At 43.8% G+C, this 23,367-nt stretch overlaps 1 protein-coding gene across 1 annotated transcript; it reads right to left on the bottom strand.

Moving 5' to 3' along the window:
* Positions 1 to 9,145: 9,145 nt before the first annotated feature.
* LOC138884609 (uncharacterized) lies at positions 9,146 to 11,492 on the bottom strand. The gene is made up of 4 exons (XM_070165637.1): positions 10,965 to 11,492; positions 10,097 to 10,438; positions 9,351 to 10,003; positions 9,146 to 9,305 (listed from the first exon to the last, which is right to left on the bottom strand). Exons 1-4 carry the CDS (start codon positions 11,490 to 11,492, stop codon positions 9,146 to 9,148), a joined length of 1,683 nt encoding a protein of 560 aa, XP_070021738.1.
* Positions 11,493 to 23,367: the final 11,875 nt, after the last annotated feature.

The raw sequence follows: 23,367 nt of genomic DNA, 5'->3' as shown, positions 1-23,367 counted from the left end.
ATTTTACAGCCAAAAACCTGGAATTCCGCCCGATTCCCATATATTAATGTGCAAGAGCCCACGCCTTCTGCCGTGGGCCCGGACACCTGACCCGGATCACCTAAAAGTTTTTCAGGACGTCAAATACAACGTAAGGAACCATAGTCACTCCCCTTCCATGACCAAATTATCTTTTTTTGCGTTTTACGGCCATTAAACTGGAATTCCGCCCGATTCCCATATTTTCATGTGCTATAGCCCACACCTTCCACCGTGGGCCCAGGACACATGACCTGAATCGCCTAAAAATTTTCCGAGATGTCCAATACGGCCTAAGGAACCATAGTCACTGCCCCACCATGACCAAAATACATATTTGGCATTTTACGGCCATAAAACTTGAATTCCTCCCGATTTCCATATTTTCATGTGCAATAGCCCACGACTTCCGCCGTGGGGCCAGGACTCTGATCCAGATCGCCTCAAAATTTTCCGTGACATTGAATATGGCAAAAGGAACCATTGTCACTGCCTCTCCATGACTAAATTACATTTTGTGGTGTTTTAAGATCATAAAACTGGAATTCCGCCTGATTCCCATATTTTCGTATGCTATAGACCACGCCTTCCACCGTGGGCCAAGAACCCCGGACCTGGATCGCCTAATATTTTTTCGGGATGTCAAATACGGTCTAAGAAACCATAGTCACCATCCTTCCATGACCAAATTACGTTTTATGGAGTTTTACAGCCATAAAACTAGAATTTCGCCGGATTCTCATATTTCCGTGTGTTATAGCCCACTCCTTTCGTCGTGGGCCTAGAACCCCGGACTCGGATCGCCTTAAATTTTTTTGGGATATAAAATATGGCCTAAGTAACCATAGTCACTGCCCCTTCATGACCAAATTAACTTTTTGGCATTTTACGACCATAAAACTGGAATTCCGCACGATTCCCTAATTTTCGTGTGCTATAGCTCACAACTTCCGTCGTGGGCCCGAGACCCAGGACCCGGATCGCGTAATGTTTTTCCAGGACGTCCAGTATGGCCTAAGGAACCATAGTCACTGCCTCGCCATGACCAAATTACGATTTTTGCATTTTATGGCCATAAAACTGGAATTTCGCTCAATTCCCATATTTTCGTGTGCTATAGACCACGCCTTTCGCCGTGGGCCAGGGACCCAGGACCCCGATCGCCTTAAATTTGTCCAGGATGTCGAATATGGCCTAAGGAACCATATTCACTGCCCTGCCATGGCCAAACTACTTTTGTGGCATTTTATGGTCATAAATCTGGAACTCCGCCCGATTCCTATATTTTTGTGTGCTATATACCACGCCTTCTGCCGTGGGCCCGGGACCCCAGACCCGGATCGCCCTAAAATTTTTCGCAACTTCGAACATGGACTAAGGAACCATAGTCACTGCCCTTCCAAGACCAAATTACCTTTTTTGGCGTTTTACGGTCATAAAACTAGAATTCCGCCCGATTCCATATTTCCGTGTGCTATAGCCCACGACTTCCGCCGTGGGCCCGGGACCCTGAACCCGGATTGCCTAAAAAAATTTTTGAACATCAAATACGGCCTAAGGAACTATTTTCACCACCCCTCCATGACCAAATTGCGGTTTTGGGTTTTTTACCGCCATAAAACTGGAATTTCGCTAGATTCCCATATTTTCTTGTGCTATCGACCATACCTTCCACCGTGGGGCCCGGGATCCCAAACTCGGATTGCCTTAAAATTTTCCTGGATGTTGAATACGACCTAAGGAACCATAGTCACCATTCTGTCGTGATCAAATTACGTTTTATGGAGTTTTACAGCCATAAAACTAGAATTCCGCCAGATTCCCATATTTTTGTGCGCTATAGCCCATCCCTTCCGCCGTGGGCCCGGGACCCCTGACCCGGATTGCCTAAATTTTTTTTAAGACGTCCAGTATGGTGTAAGGAACAATAGTTACCACCCCTCCATGACCAAATTACCTTTTTGGTGTTTTACAGCCAAAAACTAGAATTCCGCCTAATTCTCATATTTTAATGTGCAATAGCCCACGCCTTCCGCCGTGGGCCCGGAACCCCTGACCCCGATTCCCTAATATTTTTTCGGGACATCGAATACAGCCTAAGGAACCATATTCACCGCCTCGCCATGACCAAATTACGTTTTTTCACTTTACGGCCATAAAACTTGAATTTTGCCGGATTCCCATATTTTCGTGTGTTATAGACCACGCCTTCCGCCGTGGGCTCCGGACCTCAGACCCAGATAGCCTTAAATTTTTCCAGGACATCTAATATGGCCTAAGGAACCATAGGCATAGCCCCACCATGACCAAATTATGTTTTGGGCATTTTACGACCATAAATCTAAAATTCCACCCGATTCCCATATTTTCGTGTCCTATAGCCCACGACTTCCGCCATGGGCTCGGGACCACGGACATTGATCACATAAAAAATTTTCGAGACATCGAATATGTCCTAAGGAACCATTGTCACCACCCCTCCATGACCAAATTACGGTTTTTGCTATTTCACGGCCATAAATCTTGAATTCCGCCAGATTCCCATATTTTCATGTGCTATAGACCACCCCTTTCTCCGTGGGCCCGGGACCCCCAGACCTAGATCGCCTAAAAAAAATTTGGGATGTCGAATACTACCTAAGGAACCATTTTCACTGCCCCTCTATGACCAAATTACATTTTTTTGCATTTTATGGCAATAAAATTGGAATTCCGCCCGATTCCCATATTTTCGTCTACTACAAACCACGCCTTCCACCGTGGGCCCAGGACCCCGGACACGGATCGCCTAAAAATTTTCCATGACGTCGAATACAGCCTAAGGAACCATATTCACCACCCCTCCATGACCAAATTACGTTTTTTTGCATTGTACGGCTATAAAACTGGAACTCCGCCCGATTCCCATATTTTCGTGTGCTATAGACCACGCCTTCCTCTGTGGGCCCGGGAACCAGAACCTGAATCGCCTCAAAATTTTTCGAGACGTCGAATACGACATAAGGAACCATAGTCACTGCACTTCCATGACCAAATTACCTTTTTTAGCATTTTACGACCATAAAACTAAAATTCCACCTCATTCCCATATTTTCTTGTGCTATAGCCCACGCCTGCCGTGGGCCTAGGACCCAGACCCGGATCACCTAAAATTTTTCTATGACATCGAATACAGCCGAAGGAACCATAATCACCACCCCTCCATGGACAAATTACCTTTTTGGCATTTTACGGCCATAAAACTAGAATTCCGATCGATTTCTATATTTTCATGTGCTATAGCCCACACCTTCCGCCGTCGCCCAGATTCCTGGACCTGGATCGCCTAAAAAAATTTTGGGACGTCGAATACAGGCTAAGGAACCATATTCACCACCCTTCTATGACCAAATTACGTTTTTTTGCATTGTACGGCTATAAAACTGGAACTCCGCCTGATCCCTATATTTTCTTGTGCTATAGACCACACCTTCCTTTGTGGGCCTGGGACACAGAACCCCAATCACTTCAAAATTTTATGGGACATCGAATAAGACAAAAGAAACCATAGTCACTGCACTGCTATGACCAAATTACCTTTTTGGCATTTTACGGCCATAAAACTGGAATTCCGCCTCATTCCCATCTTTGTTTGTGCTATAGCCCACGCCTTCCGCCGTGGGCCCTGGACCCAGACCCGGATCACCCAAAAAAATTCCGAGACATCGAATACGGCCTAAGGAACTATAGTCACCACCCCTCCATGGCCAAATTACCTTTTTTGGCATTTTATAGCCATAAAACTGGAATTCCGCCTGATTCCCATATTTTCATGTGCTATAGCCCACGCCTTCCACCGTGGGCATGGAATCCCGGACCCGGATCACCTAAAAAAATTTTTGAACGTCAAATACGGCCTAAGGACAAATTTTCACCACCTCTCAATGACCAAATTAATTTTTTTTGCGCTGTACGACTATAAAACTGGAACTCCGCCCGATCCTCATATTTTCGTGTTCTATAGATCACGCCTTCCTCTGTGGGCTTGGGACCCAGAACCTGAATCACCTTAAAATTTTCCAGGACATCAAATACAGCCGAAAAACCATAGTCACTGCACTTCCATGACCAAATTACCTTTACTGGAATTTTACGCCCATAAAACTTGAATTCCGCCTCATTCCCATATTTTCTTTTGCTATAGCCCACGCCTTTCGCCGTGGGCCCGGGACCCAGGACTCGGATCGCCTAAAATTTTTTCAAGACATCCTATACGGCCTAAGGAACCATAGTCACTCCCCCACCATGACCAAATTATGTATTTTGGCATTTTATGGCCATAAAATCTGAATTCCGCCTGATTCCCATATTTTTGTGTGCTATAGCCCACGACTTCCGCCGTGGGCCCGGGACCCCAGACCCGGATTGCCTAAAAGTTTTCCAGGACATCGAATATGGCCTAAGAAACCATATTCACAACCCTTCCATGACCAAATTACATTTTTTGGCATTTTACGGCCATAAAATGGAATTCCTCTCGATTCCCATATTTTCGTGTGCTATAGACCACGCCTTCCACCATGGGCCCAGGACCCCGGACCCATATCGCCTAAAAAACTTTTGGGACATCGAATATGGCATAAGTAACCATAGTCACCATCCCGCTATGACCAAATTACGTTTTATGGAGTTTTACGACCATAAAACTTGAATTCCGCTTGATTCCCATATTTTCATGTATTATAGCCCACGCCTTCCGCCGTGTGCCTGGGGCGTAGGATACGGATCACCTAAAACTTTTTTGAGACATTTAATATGGCCTGAGGAACCATAGTAACCGCCCCTCTATGACCAAATTATGTTTTATGGAGTTTTACGGCCATAAAACTTGAATTCCGCCCGATTCCCATATTTTCGTGTGCTATAGGCGTGGGCTCGGGACCCCGGACTTGGATCGCCTAAATTTTTCCGAGACATCAAATACGGACTAAGAAACCACAGTCACTACCCCTCCATGGACAAATTATGTTTTATGGAGTTTTATAGCGATAAAACTTGAATTCCGCATGATTCCCATAACATTAGTGGTGACTCACATAAGGGGCAAGCATATAGTACTTAGAAGTGGACTTGTGACTTTTCCTTGAGAGAGATGAGTGTCCCTCCATTAACCTTTTTTTGAGTTCCACTACCCTAAAGGTGAGGTTTGCTTAGGGAGAGTTGAGGATGTGTGAGTTTGGGTTCTACAACGACCAAAGTAAAAGAAAAGATATTCTTCAATGTGTTGAGTCAACTCTTGATGCTCTTGTGTCGCACTAAATCCATGGTGTTTAAAGGAGTGAATGTTGTTAATGATTCATTTGAATTGAGGGCAATTGTTTGTCCTACTTGATTCTAGATGATGTCACTTTAGGTCGGCTGAGTTTTCTTGGATTGACTCTTAAGGGGTGGGTCTTATTTTATTTGCTTGAGGACAAACAAAAGCTTAAGTTTGGGGGAGTTGATAACTAGGGATTATGATGCATTTTACACTACTTCTTGCTTAAGTTTTGATTAGAAATGTGTACAAAATAGTCTCAAAGGCTCACATGTTGTACTTCATTGTAGGGTTTGGTCAACAAGGTGACAATTTGTCAAAAACCAGCTCATAAAGGAGTGAAACATGCACAAGTACCAAGAATAAGACCAAGCTCAGTCTAACAGGATCAGTGCGGCCGCACACCATTCTGTGCGGTCTGCAATGATGAAGTTCAGAGAGTATGCATTTCAGGCAGCCAAGCAATGCGGTCCGCGGTCCATTTTGTGTGGACTGTATTGACTTCATTGCGGCCGCACTGGACTTTGTGCGGTCCGTAAAGCTCAAGTTCAGAGAGGTGCCATTTTGGAGGAACCTGGCCAATACGGTCCGCGGTCCATTTTATGCGGACTGCAATAGAAGCTACTGCGGCCACGATGCATTTTGTGCGGTCCGCGGTGGCCAACTTCAGAGAGTAGATTATTCAGTCAAGAGCCTTAGTACGGCCACACTTGATTTTGTGCGGTCTGCACTAGCCCTGCAGGGGTATTTTTGTCCATGATTTTTAGCCTAGTATAAATAGTTTCTTTTCCCATTTTTAGGTCATCATTTGTATTTTGAGACAGAGTTGTGCTCGTGAACACTTCTTATTTTCTATTTTGAGTAATTTTAGCTTAATTTCATCATTGAATCTTTAAGTTTTATCTAGTAATTAATTATTATGGGCTTTTCTTCATCTATTTCTTTGTTTTCTTCTATAATCATGAGTATCTAGACCCATTAGCTTGGGTTTTGGCTCAACCCTAGTGTGGGTAATTGACGGGTCTTGTGTTTTAATGCTTGATTGTCTATGGGTGTTTGATATTTGGACTAATTTAGGGTTTTAATATTGAATCAGTGGTTGCAAACACTAGTTTATGCCTAGTTGACTTTGGCTCTTCTTGAGAAAGAGAGCCTAAGTCTATGAAATTGGTCCAACGAGGAATTGGGGCATATTCAAGAGATTGATAACCCCAATTAAAGGGTTAAACCTAGACTTGAACCTCAATTGCTTGCACAAATTGGCATACCCAATTGGTCTTGAGAAAGTCAATTCAGGCAAAATCACTCGAACTACCGAGAGGTATAGAGTGAGTAGAATCGTGCAATGGTTATATCATACTCTCCAAATATGATAATCTAGCCTTATAATCAAGAACTCGTCAATTATCCACCTAGGAGAAAGTCACTACCCTAGTGTCTTTTATCTATTTGAACAACTTTCAATAGTTTAATCTTAGCTTTACTTAGATTAATTTAGAATCTTAGTAGTATAATATTAGAAGTAAAATCAAATCCAACAATGTTTCGAAGTGCAATTAGGAACAATTACACAACTCCAATTTAGACAGAAACTCAACTCCAATATCTAGCTCCATGTGGAAATCGATCCTGACCTTCTCGGGTAAAAGCTGATTCGACCTCTCTTGCTACTTTATAATAGTACAGGGTTGGCCTTGATCACCAGTCAGCACCTCCTCCTCCACAGGTCCCACAGTCCATTAAGGACACTCTCAAGGAGCTTCTGAACAACTAGAAGAAGATCCTAGAGAAACAGAAATTGATTACGGATGTTGTTGCTTCTCATAGGAAGGCACTAAAGGAGATTGCAAAGGAAGCGAAGAAAATGAGGAAGACTCGGGCTTCAAAAGAGTCGGTGAAGGAGCTAAGGGTCAAGGTTGAGAGGTTGAAGGTGGATCACCGGCCTTTATATTTTCTATTGCATGACCTAGCACTAGCAACTTAGCCCTAGCCGGAGCAGGAATCCGAGCGACCACCCAAGAGGAAGAGGATGATTTCCCGTTCTGACGATGCAATTATAGAGTTGGAGAAACCGCAGGACGGTTCTTCCAACTAGCCCTAGGACTTAGTCTAGGTCCAGGCCTAGGTCCCAACAGAGCCACAGATCACGGAGATCTAGTCATAGGTTCCCGAGCAGACAGAGCACCTAGGGACCCAGACTTAGGATCCGATGCACATGGAAGGCCCATAGGGAGTTCCTTTTTCCTCTCTTCTCCATATTTGTGCTTATTTTGGTTAGCTGGAATTGAGGACAATGCCAGCTTTCATTTAAGGGGATAGCCCTATTTGGATATTTGGATGACTATATATATGATAGTATTTTATGCTATTTTTATTTTTATATTTGGTATGTATATAACTTTATCATTTTTTTTTCAATCCGCTAGGCAAGCGCCTAGGGCTAATTTTTTTTATTAATAACAGAAAAGAAAAATACAACAATTAGGAAATTGTCATTGTCTTCCTTCAATGAAAGGAAATAGACTTTGCACTCTAATGTAACGTACTATTAAAATTGAGCATAATACTCAAATTGATATCACATTATGCCTACTAAAACGTTGTAATTGTAAAAAAAGCCCAAGTGAGTCCATGTCGACGTTGTATCTCCAGTCCAAAGCGTCCCAGTTCCAGTGTGAAATTTGATTTGCATAAATAGCCCCTTTTCAGCAACTTCATGTAGACTCCACCAATTTGGTAGCTCGGTACTGTAGCACATGACCATGTGATGTCCCCTTGAGATTCCCACACTATTGAGGGGGCCAAAGTCCTTGGCATTTGTACCCAAAGTAATGCACATGCCTACAATGATTCCCATGCATTGTCCCTTTCTTTAATGATCCATGTTTCCAAAATATTCTGTCATGTGCACTCCAGGTGTGCCTTATTTTTTCTAGTTTGTCCGTTTAAGATTGTATATCCTCTTTCCATTTGTTGAAGCATGCTATCAATTTGAAAAAGCATATGTCCAGCTTTTCATGCAAAGCTGCACATGCAATGTTTGAAAGCATTCGGTCAATAATATCTCAAAGATTCCATCTGGACCTTTTTTCTTGGCATGTAGCTGTAACAAGCAGCATGCGTTGCAAGAGGTCCCAAAGAGAATGCTTTAAAATAATAAAAGGTTGTGAGGCATGCTTGAACATTTGAATGTGGAATCCCAATGCCTCTTCTTTTTGGAACTTCATGCACGCTTCTATGCCTTTTGATAGCCTCGAGAGCTCCTTTTTAGTATTGAATCTGTAGCTTCCCAAGTATGCAGGCGTGCATATTCTCCAATTAAACAGGTGTGCAATAAACAAAATAAAAAGCTGTGAATGTTTGCTCAGCTTTTCCTCGAAAACACGAGTTTTCCACTATGCTGGTTGTTGCGCCCCTGTGTGTGTAAGCTTCTCTAGCTTAGTCATTTGTTTGTAGCATTCAGAACGTGAGCTTCCAGCTTTTGTCGAGCAGTTGGTTTGTCTTATGATTCCAACACGCATACTGATGTTTGTTCCACTCGTTTGACCAGTTCTCGAGTGCCTTTCATCTTCCAGCATTAAACAATTATAAACCTGCAAATCCTCGAAATTCCCTAGCATGCTGGTGCAAACTCCAAACGAATTGGCATCTATTTCTGTCCAGAACTTGAAATGCCCATCATGTTTTCCATGCTCCCATTTTGAGGAGAATCACATGCTCTCCATAACACTACATGGAAGTCTCGATCCATCCCATTTTTCTTTAAACCCTTTTGCACCTGCTTTAATGTCCTCATAGTAGATTGAATGCTCTTCCTTTTCTCTTTGCTTCTTATCTCCTGTCAACCTTCACCCTTAGACTTGGATATTGCAGCTTATCTTCATTAACTAACCTCCTTCCCTGTGCATCTAGATGCCAGAATTGTTGGCATTCTATTTCTCCATGATCTAAAGCATAATTAGCCAAGTGATCTGCCAGCCTATTGCCCTCCCTATGAATATGAGTAACTGCGTAATTGCCCCCATTCATTAGTTACATCATTTCCTCTACCTGCTCAGATATGATCCATGGTGGTTTCCAGATCCCATCCATTATCTTTTTTAATATCATTGAATCAGTTTGAAGCCATACATGAGAGTATTGTTGAAATCTGCAGAACCTTAGTGCTTCTACCATGGCCTTCGCTTCAGCTACTGTGTTTGTTGTCTCCTCAATATCCTTCCCTACTGACTTGACTATGTCACCATTTTCATTTCTTATACAAAAACCTATTGAGATCCTGCCTGGATTTCCCCTCAATGCACCATCCGTATTAACTTTTAGCCATCCAGCACTTGGAAATTCCCACATGACTTTGGTAACCTTAAGTTTAGGAGTGAAATTTTCCATCATAGCTAATAGATCTTGCCATTTGTGAGGTACCATGTCCATCCCAGGCTTTCTCACTTTCACCAATGCCTGCAGATTTGATGAAACTTGATAAATCACTCTGCTAGTTGTCACAGCATCACCATACTTCATACTATTTCTTCTTTTCCAGAGTTCCCAGACTACACATGAGGGGAGTGCTTGCATTACTGGTTTGAGCCTTAAGCACACATTTGCAGTCCAACATTTTGTGATTGTTTGGTGCAATGTTAATCCCTCCACAACTATTCCTGTCCTCGATAGAAAATACTTCCAAGTTGTCTTTGCAGTTTTTGATCTAAAAAACAAGTGCTGAAGAGATTCCTCGTTAGGCTATACACAACACCAACATTTTGATGGCATGCTGTAGCCTACCCTTTTCATGAAATCATCTAAAGGTAACTTTGCTTTCCACACTTTCCACATGAAAAATGCTATTTTAAAAGGCAGTCCCTTTACCCAAATAATCCTATAAGCTATTCTTGGTTCGTCTCTTCTTCTCATATAATCCCATGCTAACTTAACACTGAAATATCCTCTTGTTTCCAGCATCCAACAAGGCAAGTCAAGAACCTGCTGAGGTGAAGATGGTTTGATTTTCTCCAGAATGTGTACTGCTAAGTATTTAGGAAGCATTTCAAATAGCCTGTCCACATCCCACTCACCATCTAAGGTAACATCATATACATTATGTACAGTTTCATCAATGCCAAAGTCCTGAGGAACTAAAAAATATAGTGCCCTAAGACCTGTCCAGTTTTCAAACCAAAATAGTGAGGATCCCCTTTTTGTTTGCCAAAAGATTTGATGTTCAATCAGATCTCTGCATTCCAACATTTTTCTCCAAATGTGAGACCCCTTTTTCCATGGAACAATTATAGAATTCAATTTTTACAGTATTTCTGACATACGAAAGAGCTCCATAGGCTTGGTTTTGTTCTGAAATTTCACAACTTGCTGAATAATGCCTTTGCTACATCATGCAGTGACCTGAAACCTATTCCTCCTTCCTCTACTAGCATGCATAAGGTATTCTATGAAGCCCAATGCCTACTAGTTCCTCCTATATAGCTGCTCTAGAAAAACTGAGCAAACAATTTGTGCAACCTATTTATCACATAATTTGGAGAGTTTACAGCTGATAATAGATGCATAGGCCTGCTTTGCAGTACATGGGATATGAGAACTGCCCTGCCCCTACTGATAATAACTTGCCCATCCATGATTGCAGTTTGTCCATTACCTTAGTAATTAGGGGCTCATAGTATTCCAGCTTTCTCCTTGCATAAAATATAGGACAACCTAGATATATGATAGGAAAATCATTCCTATGAATGCCTGTGATACTTTCCACCTTGTTGACCACTTTCATGTCTATTAAATAATGCAGGTACACAACTGATTTGGTCTTGTTAACAAGCTGCCCAGATGCAACTTCATATGCATTCAACACTTGCATAATCAGCATCAAAGATGTTTCATCTGAGGATGGGAAAATAATCATGTCATCTGCATACGACAAATGATTGATCTTTGGACTCCACTTTGGCATCCCAAATCCACAAAAATACAGGTTAGTATGTAGTGCATTGAGACCCCTAGATAATGCTTCTGCTGCCAAGATAAACAAATTTGGAGATACAGGATCACCTTGTTTTACTCCCCTTGAGGACTTAAAGAACCCATGAGCTTGGCCATTGATTAGAATAGAATACAAATTGTTTGAAACTAACCCAAAGACAATCCCTATCAACCTTTCTGTGAATCCCATATTTCTCAGTACCTTGGTTAGGAATAGCCAAGATAATCTATCATAACCTTTGGTCATATCTAGCTTCAGGGTAACATTAGGTCCAACCTTAATTCTAAGCCTAATGTCAGTCACTATATCCGGAGTTAGAAGGATGATTTCTACTATATTCCTGCCCTTAACAAAACCTCACTGTTCCTCCGATATCAAACTTGGGAAAAATATTACTAGCCTTTCATGTACCACCCTCAATATAACCTTATTTTAAAAGTTACTGAGGCTTATTGGTCTTAAATCAGAAAAAGTGGTAACTTCTTTTTTATTTGGTAGCAGAACTAGGTTGGTGTGTGTTACACACATGGGTAGCTCATGACCATTGAAAAAATCCCTCACCATGTCGTACAGGTCATGCCCTATGTCATGGGCTGCTTTCCAGACACGCCCCATGACCACTTGGTTGCGCCCCATGGCGGCCTAGCAAGCCTCACAATACCTAGCGCCATGGTCGGCCCCGTGGTCTTGGCTGTGCCAAGTGACAAGCGCACATGCGCCTCTATCGCCCCACCGATGCCTCTCGCCAGTGCCCAAGGGCTGGCCACTGACAACAGCATCGCGCGCCCTGACAATGTCGCATGCGCAGATCTTGATGCCTCGCCAGCGCCCAACTGCAGGCCCATTCCAGTAGCGTCTCGCGTACAGACCCTGATTCCAAGCACCAGCGCCCAGCCTCAGGCCAACACAGCAAGTGTCGTGTGCGCCCACAGCAACGCGCACGCAGATCCTAACCCGCAAGACAAAGTTGCTGCCATTGGACTTAGTTCTACCTTGTAATAAACTAAGTCCTTTTCATTGTACTTATAGGCTAGTTTACAGCATTTTCATTCAGTGTGCTTCTACAGCTTTATTAGGACTAGTCATGTAGTGTTGGTTTATTTTTTTTAAGAATTATTAAGGGGGACCAAACAATCAAACATTTTCAAGCAAGCAATTTTCTGATGTCTCTCCCCCTCGACACCGCATCTTTTGTAATCAGCATTTCAGTCATCAATAAAATCATCATCATCATTCAAAACCCAATTCTCTCTCAGCTTCCGCAATTGCTCGTGACATTGGTTTTCCCGCATGGCACTGACAATCTAGTCTAGCGTGCGGAGGGGACATCATTGGCGTACAATAACCGCACTGACATCAGTTGTTTAGCCTTATGTTGCCCTTCCAAAGAACATCAGGAAGGGGTTGCGTAACAGTTGGTATCAGAGCCTAGGCTCGACATCGGACGAGGGAACACATTTTCCATCATCACCATTTCTGGCCAGGGTGAATCATGGGGAGCGTCTAGCATCCCTAGAAGAGACGGTTGACCGATTACGACCTATCGTGGATACGGTTCCTGATCAAAACAACAACCTAGTGCAAAGGTTGGACGACCTGGACCACCGAATGCGGTAGGCGGAAAATGACATTACAAACACCAGTCGTGACTCTGATGAGGACCGACAAACGGTAGCCATTGAAACTGCCAATATTCATGGCAAATTTGAGGACCTCCAACAGGAGCGTGCCGACGATTTAGCCCATCAGCAATAAGAGGCAGACAGACTAACTGCCATGCAACAAACCATAGCAACTTGACAGGCAAGCTCAATGTTATCAATCCTGACCTACAGAGCCTACTTCGAGGAGGCAACAACCACATCAGGGGTGCATCAAACCTCACCCCCATTCCACAAAAGCTTAAGATACCGGAGCCAAAGCCATACGACAGATCCTGAGATGCTAAAGAAGTGGAAAACGTTATCTTCGACATCGAAAAATACTTCGATGCCGTGGGCCATTTGGAAGAATCCAAAAAAGTAGCGACTGCTGCCATGTATCTTCAGGGCGATGCCAAACTTTGGTGGCAGGTCAAATACAAAGCCATCAAGGCCAGTGAAGATACTCTTCAGACATGGGATGAATTAAAGGCAACCATACGCCTGCAGTTCTTCCCCAAAAATGTGGAATACAATGCAAGGAGAAAGCTACGGGAACTCCGCCACACCAAATCAGTGCGGGAGTACGTGCGCAAATTCTCTGCACTCATGCTAAACATACGTGACATGGGGGACAAAGACAAACTCTTCGCATTCATAGAAGGTTTAAAACCTCATGCCCGTATGGAACTACAAAGACAACGGGTAGACACCCTGCCCAAGGCCATTCAAGCTGCAGAATGCCTTGGCGATTATCATTTGGGAACTCAGAATGACAGGCCCCAGCAGTCTGTCCATGGGGGATTCAACGGGAACCATCCCAACAATGGTAGCCCAAACAAAAGTGGGGAGATCAGAGTGCATCCAAAACTAAGACTCCTCCCTCCAACAGCAACAGTGCTGCATCCATCAACAACAATAAGGGGAGAAAGCCTCCCTCAGAATGCCGTCATTGTGGCGGGGCACATTGGAACAATGAATGCCCAAACATAAAGGTCAATGCTCATCAGACTGTCGAGGATGAATCAGACACATTAGACACATCAAAAGAAAACCAGGTAGGCACCTTCAATACAATTGTTGGCTCTATCCCGCAAGCCTTAGTGGGAATCAGTGCATGTCCTCCTAAGAAAACATCAGTCCCAATCACCAAGAAAGTGAAGGAAAAGATGGACGAGAGGCCTCCTAAACAATAGAGGACCCTAATGTTCGTCGAATTGAAAGTGAACGGCAAGCCCCTTCACGCCTTGATAGACACGGGTGCCACCCACAACTACTTGTCATCAACGCAAGTAGAGCACCTAGGTCTTGTTGTGCAAAAGAGCAAAGGCCGCGTCAAGGATATCAACTCACCACCCCAGACATTGGGTGGAATAGCTACAAATGTCCTAGTGAAACTTGGTCCATACAAAGGAAGCATCGACCTGCACATCGCAATCATAGATGACTTTGACATTATAGTGGGTTTGGAGTTCATGAGGCAAACCAACACCATACCGGTGCCATATGCCAACATGCTCCTGATGTTCAGAGAAAATGGGGCCAAGCCCTGCACCATACCATGTTTTCCCATAAAGATGGCCACTGAAAACATCTCGGACATGCAGTTGGAGAAGGTAGCCAACAGACATGAACCCCTGGTTCCGGCTACCCTTCGCAGCCACAATTAGCCATCATGTCATCGGCCTCAAAAGACTGGTGATGCTCCTCAGTGTGTGAAGACTTGTCAGCCATGCCACAAGGACAAGTCGGATCACTCATCACAGATGGGACCCTCGCAGCCATTACATGTCCTTCAGAGACCATAGGAAAGTGTTTCCCTCAGATTCATCACGGGATTGCCCAAGTCGGTAATCTTGCATCCACTATGGTTGTCATAGATCAGTTTTCAAACTATGCAACCTTTATAGCAGCCCCGCAGAACATCTTAGCAGAAGATACAGCTCGATTCTTCTTCTCACACATTGTCAAACATTGGGGCCTGCCCAAAGACATTGTTAGTAGGCGCGACTCACGCTTCACTAGCAACTTTTGGACCCATCTCTTCAAGTGCTTTGGGTCAACATTGAGTCACAACTCAGACATCCATCCACCATAAGATGGCCAGACAGACCGGTTCGATGACATGCTGGAGGAATATCTCCGCAACTTTGCAACCGGATCACAGAAGCATTGGGTGAAGCTCTTGGATGCTGCTCAACTGTGTTTCAATTCTCAAAAGATCCATCATACAAACAAAAGCCCTTTTGAAATTGTTATCGGACAACAACTGCTTCTCTCGCAAACGGTGAATGCATCAACCATGTCGAAATCTCCTCGAGCTGCCAACTTCTCGAGCGAATGGGAGCTCAACATGGGGATAGTGCGGAGCTATCTCGTCAAAGCCCAAGAGCGGGTAAAAAGGTTGACCGAACAAAAGTTTTGCTTTGCCCAACATCAAACAGGGGACAAAGTAATGTTATGCATCCCAAAGCGATACTTGTTTGCAGAGAGGACCCATGACCCTCGCCTGCAACAAAAATACATCGGGCCCTTGCCTATTGAAAAACTCATTGGGAAGTCCACATACCAGGTGAAAACTCCATCCTGGTGGAAGAACCATCCAGTCTTCCATGTCAGCCACCTGAAATCATTGCGTCACTATAATAGTAAGCTCACAAAATAGAGGGGCGCAGACCTCCCATCCAACAACCACCACCACCATCATCATCATCATCATCATAAGGCTCCGAGGACGGCGCCAACTCAGGTGGGGGAGAATGTCATGGGCCGCTTTCCAGACACGCCCCATGACCCCTTGGTCGCGCCCCATGGCAGCCTAGCAAGCCTCACAATGCCTAGTGCCATGCCTAGCAAGCCTCGCAATGCCTATCAGCATTTCAGTCATCAATAAAATCATCATCATAATTCAAAACCCAATTCTCTCTCAGCTTCTGCAATTGCTCGTGACATTGGTTTTCCCGCACGGCACTGACAATCTAGTCAAGCGTGCGGAGGGGACCTCATTGGCGTACAACAACAGCACTGACATCGGTTGCTTAGCCTTACATTGCCCTTCCAAAGAACATCAGGAAGGCGTTGTGTAACACCTATTATGTCCCAACAAGAATGATAGAATTTGCCTGTCATACCATCTGGCCCCCAGCACTATCACCATTAAGTCCAAGTACTGCCACTTTAACCTCCTCTTTTGTTGGCTGCTTAATCAATTCTGCATTCTGCTCAGTGTTAATCAGATTAGGAACATGCTCTATGATATCAAATGATGAAGGAGTAGTTGCTTCTGTGAACTGTTCCTCGTAGAATTTGATAGCCTCTTCTGCAATTTCTTGTTCTTCTTCAATCCAGGTTCCTCCACTATTTTGAATTCTGTTAAGCTGAAGTCTCTTCCTTCTACCTCTCACTTGTGCGTGGAAGAACTTAGTGTTCCTATTCCCTTCCTTGAACCAAGTCATGCCTGCCTTTTGTTGCCAATATTTCTCCTCTAGTGCAAGACATTTAATCAATTCTGCCTGAACCTTTTGTAGCCTTTCCCTTTTCATCCTTGTAGCATTTGCTTCAAATTCTGCTTCATGAACCATCACTACCTCCTCCATGCTTGCTATATTTTGGAAAATATCTCCAAATGTAGCCTTACTCCACAATGAAAGGGCCTTCTTTAATTTTTTTAACTTGTGATTAAAAAGAATATAAGGATTTGCACTGAAATCAGCTGTCCAATTCTCTTTAAAAACATCTTTAAAAGTCGCATGTTCCACCCAAAAAATCAATAACTTAAAAGGCTTTTTTATTGGTGGAGTCTCAATATCACACTTCTGATACATTGGACTATGATCAGAACCAGTATTTGACAAATGTTGCACCTCTATTCCTGGAAATGTTTATTGGAACTCAACATTGGCCAAGCATCTATATAGCCTTTTGAATATACAGTCTTCCTCTGCTCTCCCTTTCCACCATGTAAATATGCTGCCTTTAAATCCAAGGTCGAAGAGATTGCAAGTGTTGACGCAGTGTCGAAAGTCATCAATTTCATTCAATGACACAGGTAACCCACCAAACTTCTCTTCTTCGTCCCATATTACATTGAAATCACCTCCTACAAGCCATGGTGCATCCATATCCCTTGCCATTGCATATAATGAATCCCATAATTCTATCCTCTCAATTGCATCACATTTAGCATATATCAATGTTAGGACAAACTCCACATGTGATTCAGTATGAAACAATCGTAGTGTTAATTGTTGCACCATATTGTACATAACAGTTACCTCAAATACCTCATCTATGAAAGCCCATATCTTGTTGGAAACATTTGAAATTGCTTGTGCAAGTCCTATCTTGTTTCTGTACCTTTCCAGTTTTTTTGCTTATTGCTTTGGCTCCATTAATCCTACTAATTCATAGTGATTTTGCCTGTGCATTTTTGTCAACCTTTGAAAGGCCTGCTGTGTGTTGACTGACCTTATATTCCAAATGATAGCATTCATCACTGATTGTTGGATTTAGTTAGCATTCTCCTTGTATGCACCCTAGCTTTTGGAGCTGCAAAATTATCTTTTTGTTGCTTCTTCTTACCTTTGCTACTGATTTTGCCTTTTCCACTTGCGTAGGTGATAAGTCACCTTGCTTGCAGCATTCATAAGGTGTTGGGTAGTTGATTCTTGATCCATGTCATATCCTGATCTACCAGGTTCTTCTCCTTCTTCATTGTCTTCCTTCCCTCCTGTTGTAGCTCTAAATGCATTCTTTTAGGGACCAAGGCTTTCTCTTTTATGGCTGTAAAACTCCATAAAACGTAATTTGGTCATGGCGGGGTGGTGACTATGATTTCTTAGGCCACATTCAATGACTCAAAAAAATTTGAGGCGATCCGGGTCCGGGGTCCCGGGTCACAGTGGAAGGCATGGTCTATAGCACACGAAAATATGTAAATCAGGCGAAATTCCAGTTTTATGGCCATAAAATGCTAAAAATCGTAATTTGGTCATGAAGGGGCGGTGACTTTGGTTCCTTAGGTCGTATTCAATGTCCTAGAAAACTTTTAGGTGATCCAGGTCAGGGGTCCTGGGCCTACGACGGAAGGCGTGGTCTATAACACACGAAAATATGGGAATCGGGTGGAATTACAGATTTATTACCGTAAAATGCCTAAAAAGGTAATTTGGTCATGGAGGGGCGGTGACTATGGTTCCTTAGGCCGTATTTGACATCCCGGAAAATTTTTAGACGATCTAGGTCTGGGGTCCCGGGACCACGGTGGAAAGCATGGGCTATAGCACACAAAAATATGGGAATCAGGCAGAATTCTTAGGCGATCCAGGTCCGATGGCTTAGGTTCACGGTAGAAGGTGTGGGCTATAGCACATGAAAATATGGGAATCGGGCGGAATTCCAGTTTTATGGCCGTAAAATGCCAACAAAGTAATTTGGTCATAGAAAGGCGAGGACTTTGGTTCCATAGGTCGTATCCGATGCCCCAAAAAACTAATAGGCGATCCGGGTCCGGGGGCCTGGGCACACAGCGAATGGTGTGGGTTATAGCACACGAAAATATGGGAATCAGGCGGAATTCTTGTTTTATGGACGTAAAATGGAAAAAATGTAATATTTTCATGGTGGGACGGTGAGTATGGATCCTTGGTTCGTATTTGATATCCCGGAAAAATATTAGGCGATCTGAGTCTGGGGGGCCCGGGCCCACGGCGGAAGGCGTGGGCTATAGCAGAAGAAAATATGAGAATCAGGAGGAATTCTAGTTTTATGGCCGTAAAATGCCAAAAAAAAGAATTTGGTCGTGGTGGGTGGATACTATGGTTCTTTAGGTCGTATTCTTTATCTCGGAAAAAAATAAGGTGATCCAAGTCTGAAGGCCCGGGCCCATGGTGGATGGTGTGGTCTATAGCACACGAAAATATGGGAATCGAGCAGAATTCAGTTTTATAGCCGCAAAATGCCAAAACATGTAATTTTTTTCATGGAGAGGCGGTGATTATCGTTCCTTAGGCTGTATTCAATGTCCCAAAAAACTTTTAGGCAATCCGGGTCCTGGGCCCACAGCAGAAGGCATGGTCTATAGCACACGAAAATATAGGAATCGGTCGGAATTCTAGTTGTATTGCTGTAAAGTGCCAAAAAAGATAATCTAGTCATGGAGGAGCAGTGGCTATGGTTCCTTAGGCTGTATTCGACGTCCATAAAAAAATTTAGGCGACCGTGTCTGGGGTCCTGGCCCACGGCGGAAGGCGTGGGCTATAGCACACGAAAATATGAGAGTCAAACGGAATTCAAATTTTATGGCTGTAAAGCTCAATAAAACGTAATTTGGTAGTGGAGGGGCAGTGATTGTGGTACCTTAGGCCATATTCGATGTCCCAGAAAATTTTAGGTGATCCGGGTCCGGGGTCCCGGGCCCACGGCTGAAGGGGTAGTATATAGCACACAAAAATATGGGAATCGGGCGGAATTCAATATTTATGGCCGTAAAATGCCAAAATCCATAATTTGGTCATGGTGGAGTGGTGACTATGGTTCCTTAGGCCGTATTTGACATCCCTAAAAAATTTAGGCTATTCGAGTTCGTGGTCCCGGGCCCACGGAGGAAGGCTTGGTCTATAGCACACGAAAATATGAGAATCGGGCAGAATTCCAGATTTATGACCGTAAAATTCCAAAAACATAATTTCGTCATGACGTGGATGAGAATATGGTTCCTTATGCCGTATTAGATGTCCCGAAAAAATTTAAAGCGATTCGGGTACGGGGTCCCGAGCCCACGACGGAAGGCGTGGTCTATAGCACACGAATATATGGGAATCGGGCGAAATTCCAGTTTTATGGCCGTAAAATGCAAAAAACTATAATTTGGTCATGGCGGAGCGGTGACTATGGTTCCTTAGGCTGTATTAGATATCTAGGAAAAAATTTAGACGATCCGTATCAGGGGTTCCGGGACCACGGCAAAAGGCTTGGGCTATTGCATATTAAAATATGAGAATCGGGTGGAGTTGCAGATTTATGACCGTAAAATACCAAAAATGTAATTTGGTCATGGAAGGATAGTGACTATGGTTCCTTAGGCCTTACTCGACGTCCAAAAATAATTTTAGGTGATCTGGGTCCGGTGTCCTGGGCCCACGGTGGAAGGCGTAGCACACGAAAATATTAGAATCGGACGAAGTTCCAGTTTTATGGTCGTAAAATGCAAAAAAATGTAATTTTGTCATGGAGGGGTGGTGACTATATTTCCTTAGGTCGTATTTTATATCTCGGAAAAATATTAGGTGATTCGGGTTCGAGATTCGGGGCCCACAGCGGAAGGCGTGGGCTATAGCACATGAAAATATGGGAATCGGGAGAAATTCTAGTTTTATGGCCGTAAAATGCCCAAAAATGTAATTTGGTCATGTAGGGATGATGACTATATTTCCTTTGGCCGTATTCGACGTCCCAAAAAAAATTTAGGCGATTCAGGTCCGGGGTCCTGGGCTCATCGCGGAAGTAGTGGGCTATAGCACACGAAAATATGGGAATCGGGTGGAATTCAAGTTTTATGGCCGTAAAATGCCAAAAACAATTATTTAATTATGGAAGGGTGGTGACTATGGTTACTTAGGCCGTATTGGGCGTCCTGGAAAAATTTTACGCGATCAGGATTCTAGGTCCTTGGCCCACGACGGAAGGGGTGGGCTATAGCACATGAAAATATGGGAATCGGGCGGAATTCCATTTTTATGGCCGTAAAACGCGCAAAATGGTAATTTCATCATGGAGGGGTGGTTTCTATAGTTCCTTAGGACATATTTAATGTCCAGGAAAAATTTTAGGCGATCCAGGTCAGGGGTCATGGGCCCACGGCGGAAGGCGTGGGCTATAGCACATGAAAATATGGGAATCAGGCAGAATTCAAGTTTTATGGCCATAAAGCTCCATAAAACGTAATTTGGTAGAGGCGGGGTAGTGACTATGGTTCCTTAAGCCATATTCGATGTCCCGGAAAATTTTTAGGCGATCCAGGTCCGGGGTCCCGGGCCTACGGCGGAAGGGGTGGTCTATAGCACACGATAATATGGGAATCGGGCGGAATTCAAGATTTATCGCCGTAAAACGCCAAAAACCATAATTTGGTCATGGAGGAGTGGTGATTATGGTTCCTTAGGCCGTATTCGACGACCCAAAAAAATTTTAGGCGATCCCAATTCGTGGTCCTTGGCCCACGGCGGAAGGCATGGGCTATAGCACACGAAAATATAGGAATCGGGCGGAATTCCCGATTGTTTGGACGTAAAATGCCAAAAACATAATTTGGTCATAGTGGGGACTGTGACTATGGTTCCTTAGGCAGTATTAGATGTCCCAAAAAAATTTAAGGCGATCCGGCTCTGGGGTCTCGAGCCCACGGTGAAAGGCGTGGTCTATAGCACACGAAAATATGGGAATCGGGCGAAATTCCAGTTTTATGGAAATAAAATACAAAAAAAAAGTAATTTGATCATAGTGGGGCGGTGAATATGGTTCCTTATGTTGTATTCGACGTCCCAGAAAATTTTTAGATGATCCGGGTCAGCGGTTCTAGGCCCACGGCGGAAGGCATGGGCTATTGCACATTAAAATATGGGAATCGGACGGAATTCAAGTTTTATGGCCGTAAAACACCAAAAAGGTAATTTGGTCATGGAGGGGCAGTAAATATTGTAACTTAGGACGTACTCGATGTGCCAAAAAAATTTAAGGAAATCCGGGTCTGCGGTCCCGTGCCCACGACAGAAGGCGTGGGCTATTGCACACGAAAATATGGGAATCAGGCGAAATTCATGTTTTATGGCCGTAAAACTCCATAAAACATAATTTAATCGTGGAGGGATGGTGACTATGTTTCTTTAGGCCGTATTCGACATCGCAGAAAAATTTTAGGCAATCCGGGTCCGGGGTCCCGGTCCCACGGTGGAAGTCATGGGCTATAACACACGAAAATATGGGAATCAGGCGGAATTCAAGTTTTATGGCCGTAAAATGCCAAAAAACATAATTTGGTTATGGAAGGGCGATGACTATGGTTCTTTAGGCCGTATTGGACATCCTGGAAAATATTAGGCGATCCGGGTCCTAGGACCACGGCGGAAGGGGTGGGCTATAGCACACGAAAATATGGGAATTGGGCGGAATTCCAATTTTATGGCCATAAAACACCAAAAAGGTAATATGATTCCTTAGGCAATATTTGATGTCCCAAAAAAATTTTAGGCGATCCGGGTCTGGGGTGTCGGGCCAATGGCGGAAGGCATAGTCTATAGCACACGAAAATTAGAGAATCGGGCGGAATTCAAGTTTTATGGCCGTAAAACTCCATAAAACGTAATTTGGTCATGGTGGGGCAATGACTATGGTTTCTTAGGCCGTATTTGACATCCTGGAAAAATTTTAGACGATCTGGGTCCGGGGTCCCAGGACCACGGCGGAAAGCATGGGCTATAGCACACAAAAATATGGGAATCAGGCAGAATTCTTAGGCGATCCGGGTCTGGTGGCTTAGGTTCACGGCAGAAGGTGTGGGCTATAGCACACGAAAATATGGGAATCGAGCGGAATTTCAGTTTTACGACCGTAAATTGCCAACAAAGTATTTGGTCATGGCAGGATGGTGACTTTGGTTCCATAGGTCATATCCGATGCCCCAAAAAACTAATAGGCGATCCGGGTCCGGGGGCCTGGGCACACAGCGAATGGTGTGGGTTATAGCACACGAAAATATGGGAATCGGACGGAATTATTGTTTTATGGACGTAAAATGGAAAAAATGTAATATTTTCATGTTGGGACGGTGAGTATGGATCCTTGGGTCATATTTGATATCCCAGAAAAATATTAGGCGATCTGGGTCTGGGGGGACCAGGCCCACCGCGGAAGGCGTGGGCTATAGCAGAAGAAAATATGGGAATCGGGCGGAATTCTAGTTTTATGGTCGTAAAATACCAAAAACTACAATTTTGTCATGGCGGGGTGGAGACTATGGTTCTTTTGGGTCGTATTCTTTATCCCGGAAAAATATAAGGCGATCCAAGTCCGGAGGCTCGGGCCCATGGTGGATGGTGTGGTCTATAGCACACGAAAATATGGGAATCGGGTGGAATTTCAGTTTTATAGCCGTAAAATGCCAAAACATGTAATTTGTTCATGGCTAGGTGGTGATTATGGTTCCTTAGGCTGTATTCATTGTCCCAAAAAAATTTTAGGCAATCCGGGTCCAAGGTCCTGGGCCCACAACGGAAGGCGTGGTCTATAGCACACGAAAATATAGGAATCGGTCGGAATTCCAGTTGTATGGCTGTAAAGTGCCAAAAAAGGTAATCTAGTCATGGAGGAGCAGTGGCTATGGTTCCTTAGGTTGTATTCGACGTCCATAAAGAATATAGGCGACCGTG

Source organism: Nicotiana sylvestris, unplaced genomic scaffold (assembly GCF_000393655.2).
Source record: "Nicotiana sylvestris unplaced genomic scaffold, ASM39365v2 Un00005, whole genome shotgun sequence".
NCBI lineage: Eukaryota > Viridiplantae > Streptophyta > Magnoliopsida > Solanales > Solanaceae > Nicotiana > Nicotiana sylvestris.
Note: the sequence above shows the minus strand (reverse complement) of the source record. Positions and strands in the feature narration are given on the sequence as shown.

What these genes read in the sequence shown, in the direction of transcription:
- LOC138884609 (XM_070165637.1), bottom strand. Translation starts at nt 11,492, where the DNA reads ATGGGATTCACAGAAAGGTTGATAGGGATTGTCTTTGGGTTAGTTTCA. An exon ending in TAGATGATTTCATGAAAAGG is followed by an intron (nt 10,004 to 10,096) that starts GTAGGCTACAGC and finishes AAAACTGCAAAG; the next exon opens with ACAACTTGGAAGTATTTTCT. An exon ending in GAGCAGGTAGAGGAAATGAT is followed by an intron (nt 9,306 to 9,350) that starts GTAACTAATGAA and finishes TCATATTCATAG; the next exon opens with GGAGGGCAATAGGCTGGCAG.